The sequence below is a fragment of the Pezoporus occidentalis genome, unplaced genomic scaffold (assembly GCF_034315485.1).
Source record: "Pezoporus occidentalis ecotype Australia unplaced genomic scaffold, CSIRO_AGI_Poc_V1 ctg159, whole genome shotgun sequence".
NCBI classification, from domain to species: Eukaryota; Metazoa; Chordata; class Aves; order Psittaciformes; family Psittacidae; genus Pezoporus; species Pezoporus occidentalis.
The window spans coordinates 2,940,649-2,957,815 of record NW_026913415.1 but is presented as its reverse complement, the minus strand read 5'-3'; the positions used below and the strand labels follow the sequence as shown (position 1 = coordinate 2,957,815).

Below are 17,167 nucleotides of genomic sequence, written 5' to 3'. Positions count from 1 at the left end.
TCAGAATCTATGTAGTTATCTGTAGCTGTCTGGAGATGGCAGTCTAGATAGAGATGTAGCTTGGTTTTGACAAGGGCAAATAGAGCTGGAGCAGTCCTCATCTGTGATTTACAGAGTCATAGAATCATAGAATAGTTGGGGTTGGAAAGGACCTTAAGATCATCTAGTTCCAGCCCCCTGACTTGTGGAAGAACACAGGTTTAGGTGTCAGCTAATCCTCCCCTGGAACAGGAGAGCCTCAAATCCCCTTCACAAGCAGAAGTGGGGTTTAGCAGTTTGTTCACTGAACATTACCTGTACCTATCTGTGGTAGTAAAATTGTTGTGTTCTAGCAACACCCCAAGGAATGGCTGAGATTGGTTTAGCTTGAAAAATGCCAGGAGCCCTCTTCTCTTACTGCAGGACAAAGTGTGGTGGGATTGTCCTGTGATGGGAGTCTAGGGCCTTGATCTACCCTCTGCCAAAGACTGTACTTGTGTTATGTGTTGTGTCGTAGCTCATTTGTTGAGGATTATACTTAAATCCTCAACAAAACCCTAGCAAATCATGCAGGTCTGTTTGTTCTCAGGTGTCTTCTGCTCATTCTGCTCATTTCACAGTTGTCTTCTCCAGATGCTTTCCTGTGCTCTTAGCCTTAGCTTCATAACAGTGTGTATGAACCCCAGTTACATGAGCTATTAAAGTTGCAATAACACTTGAGGACTAAATATCTATAAATGAAAAGTTCACATTTTATTTCAATTTCATCACTGAACAGAGTATATACATGTTTGTTTTCCATATATTAATTTGGCCTCTGTAGATCAGTCAGTGATCAGAGATGGCAACGTGAGAAACCCAGCAGTGGTTGTTACCTCAGAAGTAGGTCTCTGTTTCTCAGTTTCGTTTTCAAATACATACTCCAGCAGCTACACAGTGGTTCCACTTGTAAAGCTCATTATAAATCAGACACAAGTAGCTTTGATGCCTTTGAAGGAAATAAATATCATAGTGATATCTTCTCTGTAACAGGGAAATTACAGTATTCTGAGGAAAGAAAATGTCCTTCCTGAGGCAATGTATAGAAAATACTTATTTAATAATAACACTTGTGAGCCAGGATGGCATATTGTACAGTAAAAGCCTTTCTCTGTAGTGTTCACACTTCAAATAATGAAAAAAAGGGCTGAGATATCATCAGAAGTACTGAACTCATTGGAAAAAATACTAGTTTTCTGTTCATTTTACTTTTTTTTAATCTCCCAATAAGTCAAGTTCTACTTTCCGTTTCCCTACCCTAAATCTGATGTAAGAGCAAATCACTTGGCATCTCTGTGGGTTTAACAGAGGGGAATTGAGAGCAGGAGGAGACCCAACATCTGTGTAAGTACTGACAATTTTAAATGACAACTAAGGGTTCATGGCAGTAGTGTGGTTTTGAAAAAGTGGCTGCAGAAATAATCCAACAGTCCCCAGGACACAAACAAGGACGAATATCCAGAGGAACAGCCTGTCCACTACCATGGCAACATACTTCCAATCTTCAATGACCTGAAAGAAAAAGCCAGTTAAAGGTATTAGCAATTGGTCATATTCTTTTGCTCTTCCTGTTGCTAATGCCAAGTTTTCATTTCTGAAAATGAATAGAAACAAATCTCGAGGTTCAGGGGATAAACTGATTTTAGGCTTGGGAAGGGATTTTTCTCCTACCGCCATTCTGGGCAGTGGAAGAAAATACTGCAAATACTTCTTAGGTGTCTTAGATACAGCAGGTACTGAGCATGGCTGCCTGGGGGGAGCCAGTCCTGAAGGACCCACAGTATAACCAGTTAAGGAACTTTTTTCTTCCATTTTAGTTTGCATATGCCATTAACCTCAGTGGACAAAAATAGATGGTGTTTACTGCTGTTAGACAAGGTTAGCTTCAGAGTTCTGCTCTGAGCAGCAGTCATCTTAATCAAGGGTCTTAATGCATATTAATACTGTTGCTTTTATTAAAATCCTTTTTTGCCTTGCATATGTTGACTGTGAAAGTCATGGCCTTAGATTCTGTTCTCAAACTGAAGTGACTATCAGGCTATTATTGTAAAGGGGGAATACATCCATCTTCATTTGCATATCAGAAATTATGATTTTTTCCTCTCTGTCTGGTTCTAGTTCCACACAGGACATTGTCACCTCAGTGACTTTACCATACTTGTCAGTTATCCCATGTCTTATATTACATTTCCACTGATGCTAATGGGAATTGTGTGCTGCTGAAATCAGACCACAGTAAATGTGCATGAACAGTTGTTACCAGACCGTGATAATTAAGGCAGAAAGTAGAGATTAAAATTAAGCATCAAGGAAATTGATATGTTGTATCAAAGAGCACTGTGAAAAACATTCAATTAATTTTTAATGTATAAAATATCCTTGAAAATTGTCTTAGTACGCAGTGGAAGCTTTGTAGCTTAGTGTGCGACACATTCTTGCTAGAATTTCCGAGCTGTTAGAAGCCTTTTTCTCTGCCATAAGGTATCTGCTTCTGTTCACTCAGTTTCAATGTTTACAAGCTCATGTCTAATGTTAATAGCTGATCTTCTTTATTTATATTGACAGTAATTTCAGTTAATAGAAAACATTAACTACTCAGCAGCATGCTCCTCAAGGGACTTCTGCAAGATCAGAAACCAGACTTCATTTAATCTGCTTGGCTGAGGGAGGGAGAGCACAACAAGAGTAGGGAACCTGGATTCTCACTGGGATCTTGGTCAGAGAGAGGACACTAGTAGGTGTGAGGATGATTTTTCCAAAGTATGGGTGCTTGTCTAAACAAAACTGAGCAAAACCATCTGAGTTTTCCCAAGCATTATTCACAGTGTATTTGTATCAGCTTTAGTGTGCTAGCTATTGGCCCATGAGTAGAACAAGTGAACAGGGCAGCAGCAGCATTGCTTAAACACATCCTGGATAAAGTACTTCTCATAGCCAATAACGAATGATTTACTCAAGCAAAAGAAGTATCAGGTCAGCTGGCATTAGGATTTTGATCCTACCCGTTGTTTTGCCACATTTGGACAGATATCTTAACTCAGAGAGGGTGTTTGCAAAGGCATTTTGCCAATTTTACTAAATCCTCCTTCTATGCAGAGTTAGGTAAATAAATGCTTGAGCTGCAGGTAGAGTGTTTCTGGTTAACAGGCCCTGGCTGTAGGTTGTCACAGTAGTACTGTTTACAAGGGGGAAAAATACTCTTTTTCTGACCTGGAACTGAATATTATTTTATTTCCTGCCAAACACTACTTGAATGTGGCAGCACAGCTTTTTCAAGGGTATTTAATGACTTAGTGGGCAGTCACCATTCTCTCGTGGTAGAAACAGCCATGTTACTTTCCAGGAGAGTATTGGGGTTTACCAAATTGCTATTCATTAAGTTCTTCTAATGGCAGAAATTATTTCCTCTTAAAAGCTATAGCTACAGTCTCTCTTAAAACTTGAGAATAGCTAGGGAGTCCAAATATGCTTTCTGAAGGACAGCGTGTTACAGAGGAGGGCACGAGATGACGTTTGGAAAGACTGGGATGATCTCTCTTTTTTACTTACACTCTGGTCGTTGTCATCACTTTTCATATGCTCTGCTATAAAACTGACTCCATCAATTGCTTCTTGGACTTCAGGGGAAAATTTGGTGCCTGTTCTTAACCTAAACTCTGGATGAGTACTGACATTGTCAAGAGTCTCAGTGATTTTCGTGTCGTATTTTTTGGCATAGGCTGTGTTCAGAAAATAGGTAGAGTTCTTGTATAAATCAGCTGGCTTCTCTCCTTTTGTCTTTTTGCAGTTGCACAGCTTTTGCCGTGCAGAGTTGTTTTCTGGACGCTTCATGAACAGATAGGCTGGGAGTCTTTCAAGGAACACCACCTTTACCCAGGGGGGCATTGTGTGAGTACTTGGAGATCTGTGGTGGACATTGAGTACACAGACACTGGTAACTATTGAGAAGGTCACCAGAACCATTGTAAACATGAGATATTTCCCGATCAGTGGAACATCTAGAGATGTTGGAGGGACGATTTTGGAGATCAACAGCAAGAACACAGTCAAGGCAAGCAACACAGATATGCATAAGGTCATTTTTTCACCACAGTCTGAAGGCAAGTAGAACACCAGGATGGCTAAGGATGTAATTAGCACACAGGGGATGATGAGATTGATGGTATAAAAAAGAGGTTTCCTCTTAATAATGAAATCGTATGTCACATCGACATAATTAGGGTCCAAAGGATTTACAGTTCTTCTTCCTGGGAGTGCTACAATGTCCCACTCTCCACTTGGTGTAAAGTCATCCATGCTTGCCATGGAAGTTTTAAGCACCATATCAATTTCTGTATGATCATATGTCCAAGACCGGAACTTCAATGTGCAGTTTTGTTGATCAAATGGGAAATGCTTAACTTCAATCTTGCAGGCACTCTTGTAAATAGCTGGTGGCAACCATCGAATGCTTCCGTTATTCATTACAAGTGCATTTGTGTAGAGTGAAACCTCGTAAGTGCCGTCCGCACTAATGAAACAAGAGGAAAGGAAAAGGAGATAGGAAGGCATTAAGAAGAATAACATGGTTCAAACCACACATTCTTATGGGCCTCAGTTGTTTCTGGAATCAAAGTCTAGTAATATTTTGATTTGGAAATCTATGCTATAGGGAGCTGTAACTTGATATGGGGATGAAGGTCGCATTTCTCCCAATCAGAATTTATATTTGGTCCAATATTTAAAAAAATATTTTGGAAAATTATTATTAAATAATAAACCTGCATCTCTCTTCCATCAAAAAAATTCAAAGTGTTTTGTAAATGTTTGTTAACGTAATTAAGGCTTGCTACATCTGTGAAGACTGAGTGAAAATGAGATCATCCAGCATGAAAATGGAAGGTACCTTTGATCTGGAACACAGCAACACTCCTGAATAGCTTGGGTGAGGAAATAAGGATGAGCAGTGTTAGTTAAAAATGCAGGGAGAGTGTAGGCAGGGGAAATGTACTTATGTGGTTTATAATTTATTGTGCCATTCCAGTTAATATTTACTTATTACAAAACCAGAACAGATACGCCACAGTGTTCTTGGCTTTGTATTTTCTCCAACTGCTAAACTTCCACCAGGAGAGTCTTCTGTGTATGCTGGGCCTTTTAATTCAGGGAGATCGTTATAAGTTAGTCTGTATCTTCTGTCCAATGTTTCTGGGCAAACAATTTAGGGCTGTTTAATCTATGGTGTATCCTGGAGTAGAAATGTGGTCAGCTGCTGATGAATGTTTCTTAGATTTAGTGTTTCAATGTATCTGCTCAAGTGAGCTATGTAGGATCTTTCAAGCTCAGCCAATCGGGCTACCAAAGGAAAGTGCAACGCTAGGAAGGAACGAACAGTTAGTGACTATCTGCCTTGGCAGACGAGGAAACTCAAAGGCTTGTTCCTGTGTTGATCAGCTGCCTTTATTAAAAACTGTGTTAGCCTCTTTGTTAGACTGCAAAGAAGAGTCTGGACTAGACACGTCTCACATGCCTCCTTTTGATAAACAAATATAGATGTAAAGAAATGCACATAACCTAAAGACAGTATATCATCTGCAAAAAATATAAGGCCAAACTCATGGCAAGTGTAAACGAATGAAATTCAGGCGCCTATGGCTAAGCAGCAGCCTTTTATTTAGGTGGAAATGTGCTCCTTAAGAGCTGTTGAAAAGACTAATGAATCACATGTTTGTTGACAAGTCATCTTGGAAAACAGAGCTACTTCAGTTCTAAGGTTGATTTCTTTCTAAGCAGGGAAGTTCTACAAGGATCCAAGGCTTGGCACATGCTGTTCTCCAGATCAGGTATATTTGACTCTGGAAAACCCTCATGTTGCAAACCCTGGTGTCTGGCACTGAGCTGAGACCCTTGTAGCTAACTTATTTAGGCAGCAAAACAACCAGATGCGAAGTGAGTGGCTACAGCATACAAGGGGCATTAGTTCATTGCCAGTAAAACTGCTGGGTTTTAGTAATGAAATAGTTTCTTATTTCTCACACGTTTTTATCTCCCTGTGTTAGATTTACCACTATGCCCTACAACGTACTGCATAGACTCCTGGGCTGAGAATGTGCAGGTTCTGCTGGCTGCCCCTTGCTCAGCTGTGGGACAGGGGCTAGGCTGCTGGTGCTGTTTCAGTGCCCTCTGCAGTCCTATGCACAGGCTACATAAAGACAGAGCTGCGGTGCATGGGAATGCTCTTTGTGTTTTCCTTTGCACCTTCTTGAACTGACTGATGCCTATGAAACATGTGCTTCAGCAGCAGAAAGCTAGAGGTGCTTGTCCTTTATCTACAGTTTTAATTTGAAGTTTTGTACTAATGTAAAAATATAATACTGTGAGGCTAAAACCTTGTTCCCAGACATTTAAGAAGCCTTTTAAAACTGTTTCTTTCCATTCTTACAATCCGTTAGATGGTATTGTTTGGGGAGTAAGAAAGAAGCCAAGGGTGGGGGCACAACGTGCCAGAATAAGGTTTGACCTGGCAGAGTACATCCTAATCCACTGGCTGAATTATTTTGTGACTAATACAACAGTTTTAAGTATTTCTCAAATCTGATTTCCAGTAGTAGGATTCCAAGGACTTAACTCAGTTATATATAAACTTCCTAGGTTTCCCCATCTGTATATGTTCATAAACTGTTGTATGTTCCGGAATTCAATGGTTTTCAAAGTATCATGAAAGTATATTATAAGTTATGAATTTTCTTTTTTTTTCCCCCAAGACTTGATATCCACTGCAAGGCTTTGATAGATACTTAAAGCAAAACAGAGTTGGCAATTAGATGTGCGTCTGAAAGAAAAACTGAAGTGTATGTCTAGCACCAAACTTTTCTTTTTCTCAGTACTTGTAAGGCAACAGGGTCAAGTGTTGACAGATTTATAATGTATTCTTATAATTGATTTTTTAATGCCTTATGAAAACAGACCATAATTTGGTTTTGTAAATGAATATTAACTTATTTTGTTCTGGTACATGTGAACTTTGTAACAGATTTATCCTCGAGTCTGCAGTGGAAGGTGGGGAAAGAAGGAGATGGGTATTTAGCGCAGAACCTGTTGTTTGATAGAATTCCAGCTGTCTTGACTTCTTGCAAACATGACTACTGTATGGCTGTGCCTGTACTTACAGTTCATCTTTTCCATATAGTCTAGTTTGGTGCAGATCTGTGTCTCAGTTGTGAGCCCTGTCACAGACCCTGTGGTGGTAAGAGCTCACACTGCAGATACGTTCCAGGTCTGCTTGGATTTCTTTAACCAGAGCCCTGATATTACTAAAATTACCTTTGAGGCCAGTACCCCAGTCAGATACACTTGATATTGTTTAAAAGCCACAAAATTCAGGTTTAGAATTTTATCAGACCTACTTCATTGGTTCTGAGCCTTGTTTCTTATTACATGCTTAAAATTTTGCTCACTGTCTGCATAAACTACAGAAGTTTTACTTACTTATTGTAAAGCACAATGTCTGGCAACCAGATGTGTTTTGCAGGTATTCTCAGCCTATTTATTCCTTCATAGTCAGAGGGCTTCCAAGCCAAACGATAATCAGTCCACTCCTAAGAGAAGAATTGTACAGTAGTGATGGCAGTATCCACACCACCACTAACAAAGCAATCACTGTGATGGAGTGAAAGCAGTCGCATTTGTGGTTTGCAAGATCTGTGGGCTTGGTTACCTGGTTCAGCCAGACATTTGTAGTCATGATCTGCTCCCTTTCATTCTGCAGGGAAAAAGAGAGAGAAAAGTTCTCTAAAATGTTTGACTTTATTGCAATAACAAGATTTATTTAGTGAATTTTTGAGGACATTTCCAACTGTGCAGCATGATTTCATCCAGTGTATTTCAAGACAGGAATTTCTCTGCTGGTAAGATTGTCAGTCTTGTGCACATGCTGATGATAAACAGTAACCCCACAAGTGTAGTGCCCAGGCAGAATTCTGCAGGAGAGAAGGAGCACTTGTCCCAGAGTCACCTGATATACATGACACTATATCCTGAACAAATCAGCTCGCACGTGTGTAAGATACCTCATCTGTTTGTACAGGTTCCCTTATGTTCCATCAGTGCCTCTCTCTTTTCCTCTTGAATTTCAGAATATAAATTATAGAGGTCTCTTAATGTTTTCAGTAGTCTGGTCACTGGCCTATACACAAATTCTGGGAGGGAGACAGTCATCTGTATCTTCTTTTTCATCCAGGGAATGAGCAGAAGAGTTGAAAGCCTTGATTCAGGAAATTAATCTATTCCCACTTATGTGCTGAATCTTGTTCCCACTGCAGTTAATTCTAAACTTCTCTTGGCATTGAGGTGTGTATTTGTACCTTGGAAGAACTTTTAAACACATGCTAACCTTGTGAGTGAAAATGTCTTTCAGGCCCATTGAAGTAATTTTCATTGAATATGAGGAGTTGCTTACATGAGGATTGTTTTAATCATGTTAAGCTATTCCAGGCAGGACTAATATGGATTTTTCTTTACATTTCACTTTTTGCTGATATGCCTGATCTGCCATGAGATTTTGATCTGTCTTTGTAGCTTGTTTTCAGGCCATTCAAGCACATTTCTCTGATGCAGGCAGCAGAAGTCAGTTTAGCATGCAATATCCAGGGCAGATCCTAACCTGGTGTAACTTTACTGAAGCTGCACTGAAATCAGTGGAATGATGTTAATTTTTTGATTGATAGAATTTTATTGAATGAAGACCTGGCCACTGTCTTTTGTTGCTTGGATTGATCCCGTTGTAGCTGCATTCTGAAGTAATGAAAACCAGTAAATTGCATGTATGGCCCTGCCTACTGTGTGGTACTATGTAAAATAGAAAGTAACAGGGACATAGTAATACCAGTGTGACTTTCACTTAGAAAGATGTGAAGGTAGTGGTGAATTGAAAGGCACGGCCTAATTTGAACTTACCACGCTGATGAGCTGTGCCAGGGAAACCTGCAGTTCTATAGATACCAACTGGGACGAGTTGACAGCTGGTCGGATTAGCTTATTGTACCTGTCAGGACTCAGTAGGTGGTTCATTAGCTTTTCTTCAGCATCTGCTGCAGTGCTTCCTGTCAAACAGCACATAACAGGGTTATAGAAGGGAGAGCAAGGGACATGATGTAAGGATAACAGAATTTCTGTGCATCAGACCTCATTATTTCATGAAGACAGGCTTTTGATGTGTCTAAAGTCTCTAGGCTGGTGTGAACAGAAGGAGAGGGTGCTTGCACCAGTATCTGTTCTGCTGAAGTTGGCTGTCTTTTGCAGAGCATAGATCAAAGCAGATAAATCAGAATGCTTTGGGTTTTTTTCACAGTAAAATGTGTAGCTCAAACTGATAGATACTTTTGGGAGTATGTTCAGAAATAGAAACTGGGAGCAGACCACCCTCTTAATAAAAGAAGAATGTTTCAATGATCCAAATGCAGGGAGTCCAGCTGTGACTTCTCTCTTTAGTGTCTTAGGAGACAGAGTTGCAGGCACATGTACAAGCGGAAAGACTGGTGTATGTAGGGAAAACCAGAGGATCAGCACCAGGGGCTGTAAGAAATGTTAATGATAGGGAGCTCTTTGGTAAGTAGTGATGATATTATTTTATTTTAAAACCTAAGGCAATATGTCAGCCTTATTTTATGTGGAAACAAACTCCGATTAATGGACTAGAACAAATACTGTAAATCTTAGGTGGCCAAAGTTGGAGTTCAGTGGCTGCAAAATACAGTGCTGCCAGGATACAATCAAACAAGCCAGCACCTTCTCCATGGAGCAGAACAGCTTGTGGCACAGCCTCAGAGGTAACTAATGGCATCTGCCCATCATCTTATTGCTTGTGCTTTTAAAGGCCATTCTAGTGGACTTCTTAAACCACTATTGACCACATAATAATACAGATGACTAAGGTCCTGGTAACATCCTGCCAAAAGAACTGATTGACCAGAGAGACTGACCCAGAGAGATTCTGCTGTATGTAATTTTGTGTTGTGTCATTCAGCTGACAGTGATGGATGTAGGTGTTAGTGAAAACAGATTCTAATCCAATTGATAAAATGATTCTACCATAGGAAAGGGCATCTAACTCAAAAGTAGACACTGCAGAAATGAGGGTAGTGTCTCTACAGCATATTTTTTCCATGATGCCCTGGAGCAGTTTCACACAGTAAACACCACTGGCCATGAAAGTGTTTAATTTGCGCTACATTAATTTGTTCTGGGTTTTTATTGTGCTGTAGCATATCCATGAGATCCAGAGAAAAGCAGACAACAAAAGGCCAGGATCACAAAGTTTGTGTGCACTTCTAGGTGCCTGCTTTCCATGTGAACAGGGTTGTACATTCCTTAAAGGGCAACTTGTTACTTCTGAATTCCACTCAGGTTAAAAAAATACAGTTCGAACTTCTTGTTTCTGATCCAGCAAGAAAGTGGGGAGACAAGGAAGGAAACATCCAATAGATTTTTCATACCTAAGAACAGCTTTGGGGAAAAGTTGAGATGAACACCAGGCTCATTGTAATTCTTTTAAGACTAGCATATGCTATGGCATTGGTAACACAATTTTGGTGCCATATACTTAACTCTAACATTGTTCTTCAGAACAGGCTTCTCAAATATTTCCCAAGCCATTTGGGAAAACAAATTTGGACGAATAGTCCTGTGTGTTTGTCAGGTTTGATTTTTGATTCATGCTTGATTTGTACCTCACTGAAATCCATTAGTAAAGCCCTAATGCCATGAGATACTCTGTATCACATTTATTCTAAATGTAAGCCTGCCTAATCAAAGGCTCAACAAGTTAGAACTGCACTGGGCCTTGCTAAGCTCCAGATTGTTTTTTTCTTGTGTATTTGCCATTAAGGTAGAGCTACATTTGATATCGTGAAGCAAATGAGGCTGCACTCTAGGAATGAGTTGTTCTGTGTTTAAAATGATAGGTGAGAAGCCTTGTGACAGGTAAAGAGAGAATCTTGGTTAAGGTTATTTTATTGTGATGGTTTGGTTTGGTTTCATTTTTAACAAACTTTCCCACTGTTGCATGTGGAAGTGACATAAGCAGATGGCTTTCATTCAAATATAAATACACTGTCATTTGGTTTGTTGCATATAGTGGTCACTGGACGCTGTTTGAATTGTTGAGTGTGTTTTCACTGTGAAGCTGTATTTTCTGTAACTATCCCAGCATATGGAGGGACTTGCTAATCAGGGAGGAAGGAGTAGAGACTGCAGAATGTTTGTACAAAAGTCATTCTGAATTTGTAATAATCCTATTATTCGAAACCTGGTTTTAGTAATCACAGTTGTCTGGTCTGTGAATCAGACCCTACTGTGGGGTCTGCATGTCTGATAAGAACAGCTCAGATCTCAGAGTACCGCCTTCCTCAATAAACTTTATGCAGGCCTCGACTTAATTATAATAAATTATTTGTTAATCAATCCTTTTAATAAACATGATCTGATGCTAGGGAAGGGGTCCCTGTGCTGAATACTTCTTTATAAAATTGCCATCCCATCCCAACCTTTAAATAACAGTCATCAGAAATACAGATGGAAGGGGCTAATATCTCACTCATGCCTGTATCAAACACCACTAGATGTCATCAGGGCACTGCTTTAAAGGTTGCTAGAGCAAATCTCTCTGTAAATAGCATGTGAAAATGAGCCATTCCTGTGTAATTTTTACTTTCCATTACCAATCTGCATATTTACCAGATGGCACCTAATGAGAACAAAATTGCCAGGCATTCACGTTCATCTTTACACACATCATGATGTCAGCAGCCATGCGTTTGGAATTCCTCTTCTTCCTCTGAGTTAGAAGAAATGGAAGCGCACAGTTTCCCTCGCAAACTGTTTTTTTTTCCCCAAAGAGAAATGTTGCAGAGGGGAGACTGATGCTTTTAGACAAAGGGTTTTAACAAGAATGATGAAGTGGCCCTCATTTGGGGGTGGAGTATTTTTTGTGTACTGAACGCAGTAATGGTGAAAACGTGCTGGGATGGATCCTGAGCTAGGGAAATTGTTTTAGCTTCACTGAACACGCTACACGTCTGCTCCTTGATAAGGAGAGCAGATTGCCATGTAACTTGCAGAACTCATTCTGCAGTAAGTTTGTTTTCTCTGCAGGAGTATGACCATTAAAAAGACACAATTTCACAGCAGAACAAACAAAACCACAGACTTCATTCACTCCCCTCTGCAAGCTTTCTCTTTTACATGGTCTAATTTAAATGTATAAAATGAAATAATTAGTCATCCTGTGTGGTTTATTTTCAGTGCAAAGACAAAATGTTGGAGTGATTTCCACAGAACAGAATAAGGACCAACGTTCATAAATGCAGGCAAGTGCACTGTTACCATGTCTAAATTGCAACATATCACACGAGGCGTGTTTCCTCTGTTTCCCTGACTTCAATTATGTTAATAAATGTCGAAATAGCTTTTGCTTAGAAATAATAAGTTGTAGAATATGTTGTCATTCTTGTTCCTCCCTCTCTCCCAAGTAACTTCTGTGGGGAGTGGTGACATACCACATTCCCATCTGTAATTAGCATAGAGTAAGCGAGAAGCAGTGATAAGACAATCCCATTATCTTCTCTGAAATTACTTGGTGATACTGTTACTTCTCAGCACACTCTTAAATAGAAAGATTCATTTAACCTCTTAGGACGTGGATTGTTCCAATGGAAGTACTAGTGAATTTACTGTATTTGAAAGACTATTTTAATTTCTACATGGCAAATAATGCAAACAAAAAGGAAATACTGATGGGTTTAAAGGCATGTAATCTAAGAATCTGAAGTAGGCCCTCACTCTTCATTTGTTACAAAGCAGGTGTTTTCTAAAGCTGCCTTTCAGTGACTGAAGAACCAAAACAACTGTGGGATGAATAGGTAATTATGGGAAAGATGTCATTTTCATCATGGTTCAATTTCAGCCAGTTTCACTCTGAACACTTCGGTGGAGTCTCCATGGAAAGAAGCTCCCATGGTAAATGCAGTGTTTCATGTTGCTGTCGGGCTGTTCATGTTGGCTTTAGCATATGTTTTAACATATGCAAGAAATCCTGGTGGACTAAAGAAAATGTTCTTAATGTATGTTTGCTCTTTTTTTTTTAGCATCTATTTACATATTTAATTTATACTATTTACATATTAATCAAGCCATTAGGAAGTATGAAACTTTGCAAAATATATGAACTTGAGCCAGTAAGTGGAGAGGGATGAGTTCTGTCTTATTTATGGTTCAGGTTATGGTTCATTTTGTATTTTTTCACTCTCAGCACAATACCTGCTTTTCTCAACACAGATGATCCTGGGAGCATCTAAAGGGCTATTATTTAGTGATTATCATTGTCATCTCCTACTGTTCTGTCATTTTATCTCCAACTTACTGTCTATCCATACCCCTCATAGTGGATTTACTGTTACCGAGCAAGCCAGAAACAACAGTAAAATATTTCATTTCATGCATCCTCTGAAAGTCTGCAGCCTACCAAGGCGATTGTTACAAATTGTCTGAGAGGTTATAGCACAGTCCTACCTCCAAGCCCCGCAAGCTATTGCTGTTCTGCAAAGTGTATCCGAAAGAAAAGATCACTTACCGTTAAAATAAAAGGAGCCCACCACAAAGAGAAAGAGAGTGTACGTATTCCTCATGGCAGTAACAAGAAGAGGTGGATTACTGTTCTTCAGCTGGCAATAAGCTCTGTTGTCGGGGATGCAAAAGGAAGAGATGCAGAATCAAATCTGAATCTTGGAGGTATGAAATGCCTGGAAAGAGACAGACAGTAGGACCTGGCAGAAGCATTCTGCAAAGTGGAGTTTTCGTGAGCATAGTGGTCCCTCCCCCTTTGCAGCTGTTTAAAGAGCTTTGTGAAGAGGAAAAGCACATAAGAAGAGGGAACATAATGTGATAATGTTGAGTAAGAGGAAATGAAAGAGTAAGCTAAGCAATAGGATCTGCAAAACACCACTGATTAATTATTGCTACTAGGTAACATTTAGAAGGCTTTCTGGTTCACAAGTGCAATGTGAGGGAATAGCTGTGTGGGAAGAGCAGGATGTAACTTTGTGCCATAAAACCTGGTAGTGAAAGGCATCTCAATAAATTACAGCCCCAGCAGAGGGTAATTCTCTGTGTCAAGAGGAAAAGCGTGTTGCCTGTTGCCAACCCTTTTCCACTCCAAGGCCCACACATGTGAGCTCTCTAAACTAGAACTCCAAAAGGCTTTTTGGGAGCAGCAGGAGAGGAACAGAGTTTGCCATCATCAACATTTGACAGGATTATTAAAAGAAAGCTAAAGCAGATTGTTGAGAAATAGCAAGAAGCTATAAAGACACTCCAGAGGAGCACTGGAGAAATTTAATAGAAGTGATCTTTTACAGCTGAAGGGTTCAGCAGAGTGTAGGGTATTATGTGTTTTGGGTCTTGCCATGGGAAGGTTTGTGTAAAAGGAAAGGAGTTCTTACATGTGCCATTTGCATGCACTGTAGGACAGGCAGAAGTCCTCAGAAAGAAATAAAAAGGGTGCTAATCTTCTAAATACTGCTTTATCTCCATACTGATATTCCCTCTGCTTCAGCTGGACCTGGGATGTAGCTCTGCTCTTCTCTCATCTCCCAGCAGTCCAACATAATTGGCTGGGGTGAAGGCATTCCTGATTTATCAGCATAACATTCCAGATTTGTTCATCTAACACAGCTGCTACCTGGCTGAGGTTATTTGGGGAAGTCACCTGCTGCTGCTTTTAGGCATGCTGTCAGTGTAGCATGGAACGATTCACTGCCTTCTCCCTGAAACATTTTAGCCACATTCTTTTTTCACTAAATAGGCCCATGAGTTATAACTCATCTTTAAAGCAGCTGCCATCAGAGGTAGCCCAATACATAAAGAAACTCTACTAAGATTTCCTAATTGTACTATCCACAATCTATGTAACTCCTAGAAACAGTCTGTTATTTTTGGCTCATTTCTTTAGGGTACTAGGATGGATTCAGTGAGACAAATGGAAAAGCACGCACTGCAAGGACTTCCACTTGGAAAACAAGCTGTCACAAGTCAGTTTTGATGAAGTGGTTTGTGCTGCTGCCTTCTCTTACTCTGAAAACTCAAGGTATGTCAACTATACCATATCTTCCACTGAGGATTCCCAGTAGTTCTTTAAAAAGCACAGCTTTCTACCATGAGAAAGATGGCTTATACATTCTCACCTTCTCCACCCACTATCTCAAACAATTTCCTTCAATATACCTTTAATATAAACACCCTCAGTTGCAATCTCTCAGGTTTTATAGTGTTTTTAACTTTAAAAAATATAAAACTTTGATCTTCTGTAACTACTAAACTTTCATATACACATGTGACCTCTGTTTAAAGATGTATTTAGTGCATGTTAATGCTATACAAAAATCTCAGATGATAAGAAGCTCTGTGGACCACCAAAGAATTGATGGTTAATGGTTTCTGAATACTCAGAAAATGTTTACAGCACACTGTTAGCTGTACCAAGAAAAATGTGCTGGGTTTGTTGTTTATCTTAGTTAGGTCAGGCATGGTAGCAGACCTAGATATCAGGCTGGCCTGGGCTCTGAGCAACCTGATCTAATTAAAGATGTCCCTTCTCATTGCAGGGGAATTGAACTATATGAGCTTTGAATGTTCCTTCCAAACCATTCTATGACTCTGTATGGGAGTTGGAATTCTTCCCTCTGAACAGGAAGGGAACTGAGGAGGAGAATGGTTTCAGTGAGACAAACAGGAGAACAGTCATTGTGGGGGCATCTATTTGGATGAAAAAAGCCAGTGTAATCCTAGTGAGTACCTGTGAATGGACTTACTGCATGAAAACACAGTATTTCTGCTTTCCTCCAGCATTTAACTAAAAGCATGTAGAAAGGGAGCAGTCACACAGAAAATTACCCTCCTGTAATAGTCACAAATCCTAGGAGATGTGTCCCAAGCAAAGGATTTACACTCAGCCCTCCACTTTTTGCTTCTTTCTACAGTATGCTTAGCTTCTACCTTGTCAGAAGCTTATGTGGTCAGAGACTTTACCACACCCTTGGGCCTGCTGGGCAATGTTCTTTGCTAATGTAGAGGGAATTGCTCTCAAGGAGCTGTGCGTTCAGTGTGTCTGAGCGAAGTACCAGCCTGCTGGGGAAGTAAAGCTGCAGCTCTTTCTTTGTTTTTACTTTCAGCTATCATCTGACCTATTTCTCCTCAAAGGCAAACCTTCCATCTGCCAACTCGGCCTCTATGCTTTTGCAGCAGTTACAGGAATAACGGATGTATGGACACTGGAGTCATTGCATTTGAACCATATATGCTGCTTGATGCTTGAGAGTTGAGTAGCAGCTCAAGGTACAACAAAATAGATTTGGAATGCTTCACCAGAGCTAAAGAGTCACAGGTTGTTCACTGATTGTGCTATTTTTGCTGCTGAAGCTGAGGTGGACAAGGAGGATTACCACATTTGGTTTTCTTCCTTTGTAATTCACTTGTGTGCGTGCATTCTGACAGACCACTGAAGGTCTTCCTTGATCCCTGTGCTATGCAGTTGTTCTCTCCAGTGATGCTGCAGGCTTCCATTTGCTCCTTGAGATCCTGAAATAAAAGTGTCTACAGCAGCCGTTAGCATATGTGATATTCTGGATTTGCATCTTAATACACATGTGCAAGCATGGAAATACCATGGCAGACAGCCATCCACTGACTGGGGGTTTGTTCCTGATACTGTAATGCTTTGCATGCCTTAGGGTATTCAGGCTTTTAGATGCATGAGGAATGTAAGATGTCCAAGTGCCCTGGAAAACTGGCAGTACCCTTTTGTGTATTTATCATGGTGGTTTCAAGCTGCTCCTTGCATTAGGAAAGAGCCAGTCAGAAATGCTGGAGCTCCCGAAGTGGAAGCAACCTGGGGTGCAGTTGGCCTCCTTAATGAGACAGGTACCTTCACTGTGTAGGGAGATTGCTGCCAAAATAAATGCCACAGTTAGCTTTTGGTAGCTGTGACAGTGAAATGAAGTTCAGGGCTGAGCTCATGGCTAAACTGAATTGATGAGGGACTTCAGCTCAGCTTGTTAAATACTGGCCTTACAGAACACAGCAGAACAATTGTCACCTTCTGGTGGAAAACTGCTATAGA

General features: G+C 40.2%; 1 protein-coding gene and 1 long non-coding RNA gene across 2 annotated transcripts in view; one reads left to right on the top strand and one right to left on the bottom strand.

The window, feature by feature from the left end:
• Nucleotides 1-709: 709 nt before the first annotated feature.
• On the bottom strand, nucleotides 710-13,991 carry CHRNB4 (cholinergic receptor nicotinic beta 4 subunit). Its single transcript, XM_062612260.1, has 6 exons — nucleotides 13,625-13,991; nucleotides 8,953-9,098; nucleotides 7,715-7,759; nucleotides 7,486-7,595; nucleotides 3,568-4,528; nucleotides 710-1,530 (listed from the first exon to the last, which is right to left on the bottom strand). Exons 1-6 carry the CDS (start codon nucleotides 13,677-13,679, stop codon nucleotides 1,390-1,392), a joined length of 1,458 nt encoding a protein of 485 aa, XP_062468244.1. The 5' UTR covers nucleotides 13,680-13,991; the 3' UTR covers nucleotides 710-1,389.
• Nucleotides 13,992-15,005: 1,014 nt separating this feature from the next.
• Nucleotides 15,006-17,167, top strand: part of LOC134160327 (uncharacterized) — a 68,293-nt gene continuing 66,131 nt past the window's right edge. The window contains exons 1-2 of the long non-coding RNA XR_009963513.1: nucleotides 15,006-15,136; nucleotides 16,221-16,383. This is a non-coding gene — a long non-coding RNA (uncharacterized LOC134160327). The remainder of the gene's footprint in view (nucleotides 15,137-16,220; nucleotides 16,384-17,167) is intronic.

Excerpts from the sequence above, each read along its gene's own strand:
- CHRNB4 (XM_062612260.1), bottom strand. The coding sequence starts at position 13,679 with ATGAGGAATACGTACACTCTCTTTCTCTTTGTGGTGGGCTCCTTTTAT. Across the intron at positions 9,099-13,624 it reads GGGCTCCTTTTATTTTAACG|GAAGCACTGCAGCAGATGCT; the intron begins GTAAGTGATCTT and ends GCTGTTTGACAG. Across the intron at positions 1,531-3,567 it reads GTGATGACAACGACCAGAGT|GTCATTGAAGATTGGAAGTA; the intron begins GTAAGTAAAAAA and ends TTTTTCTTTCAG.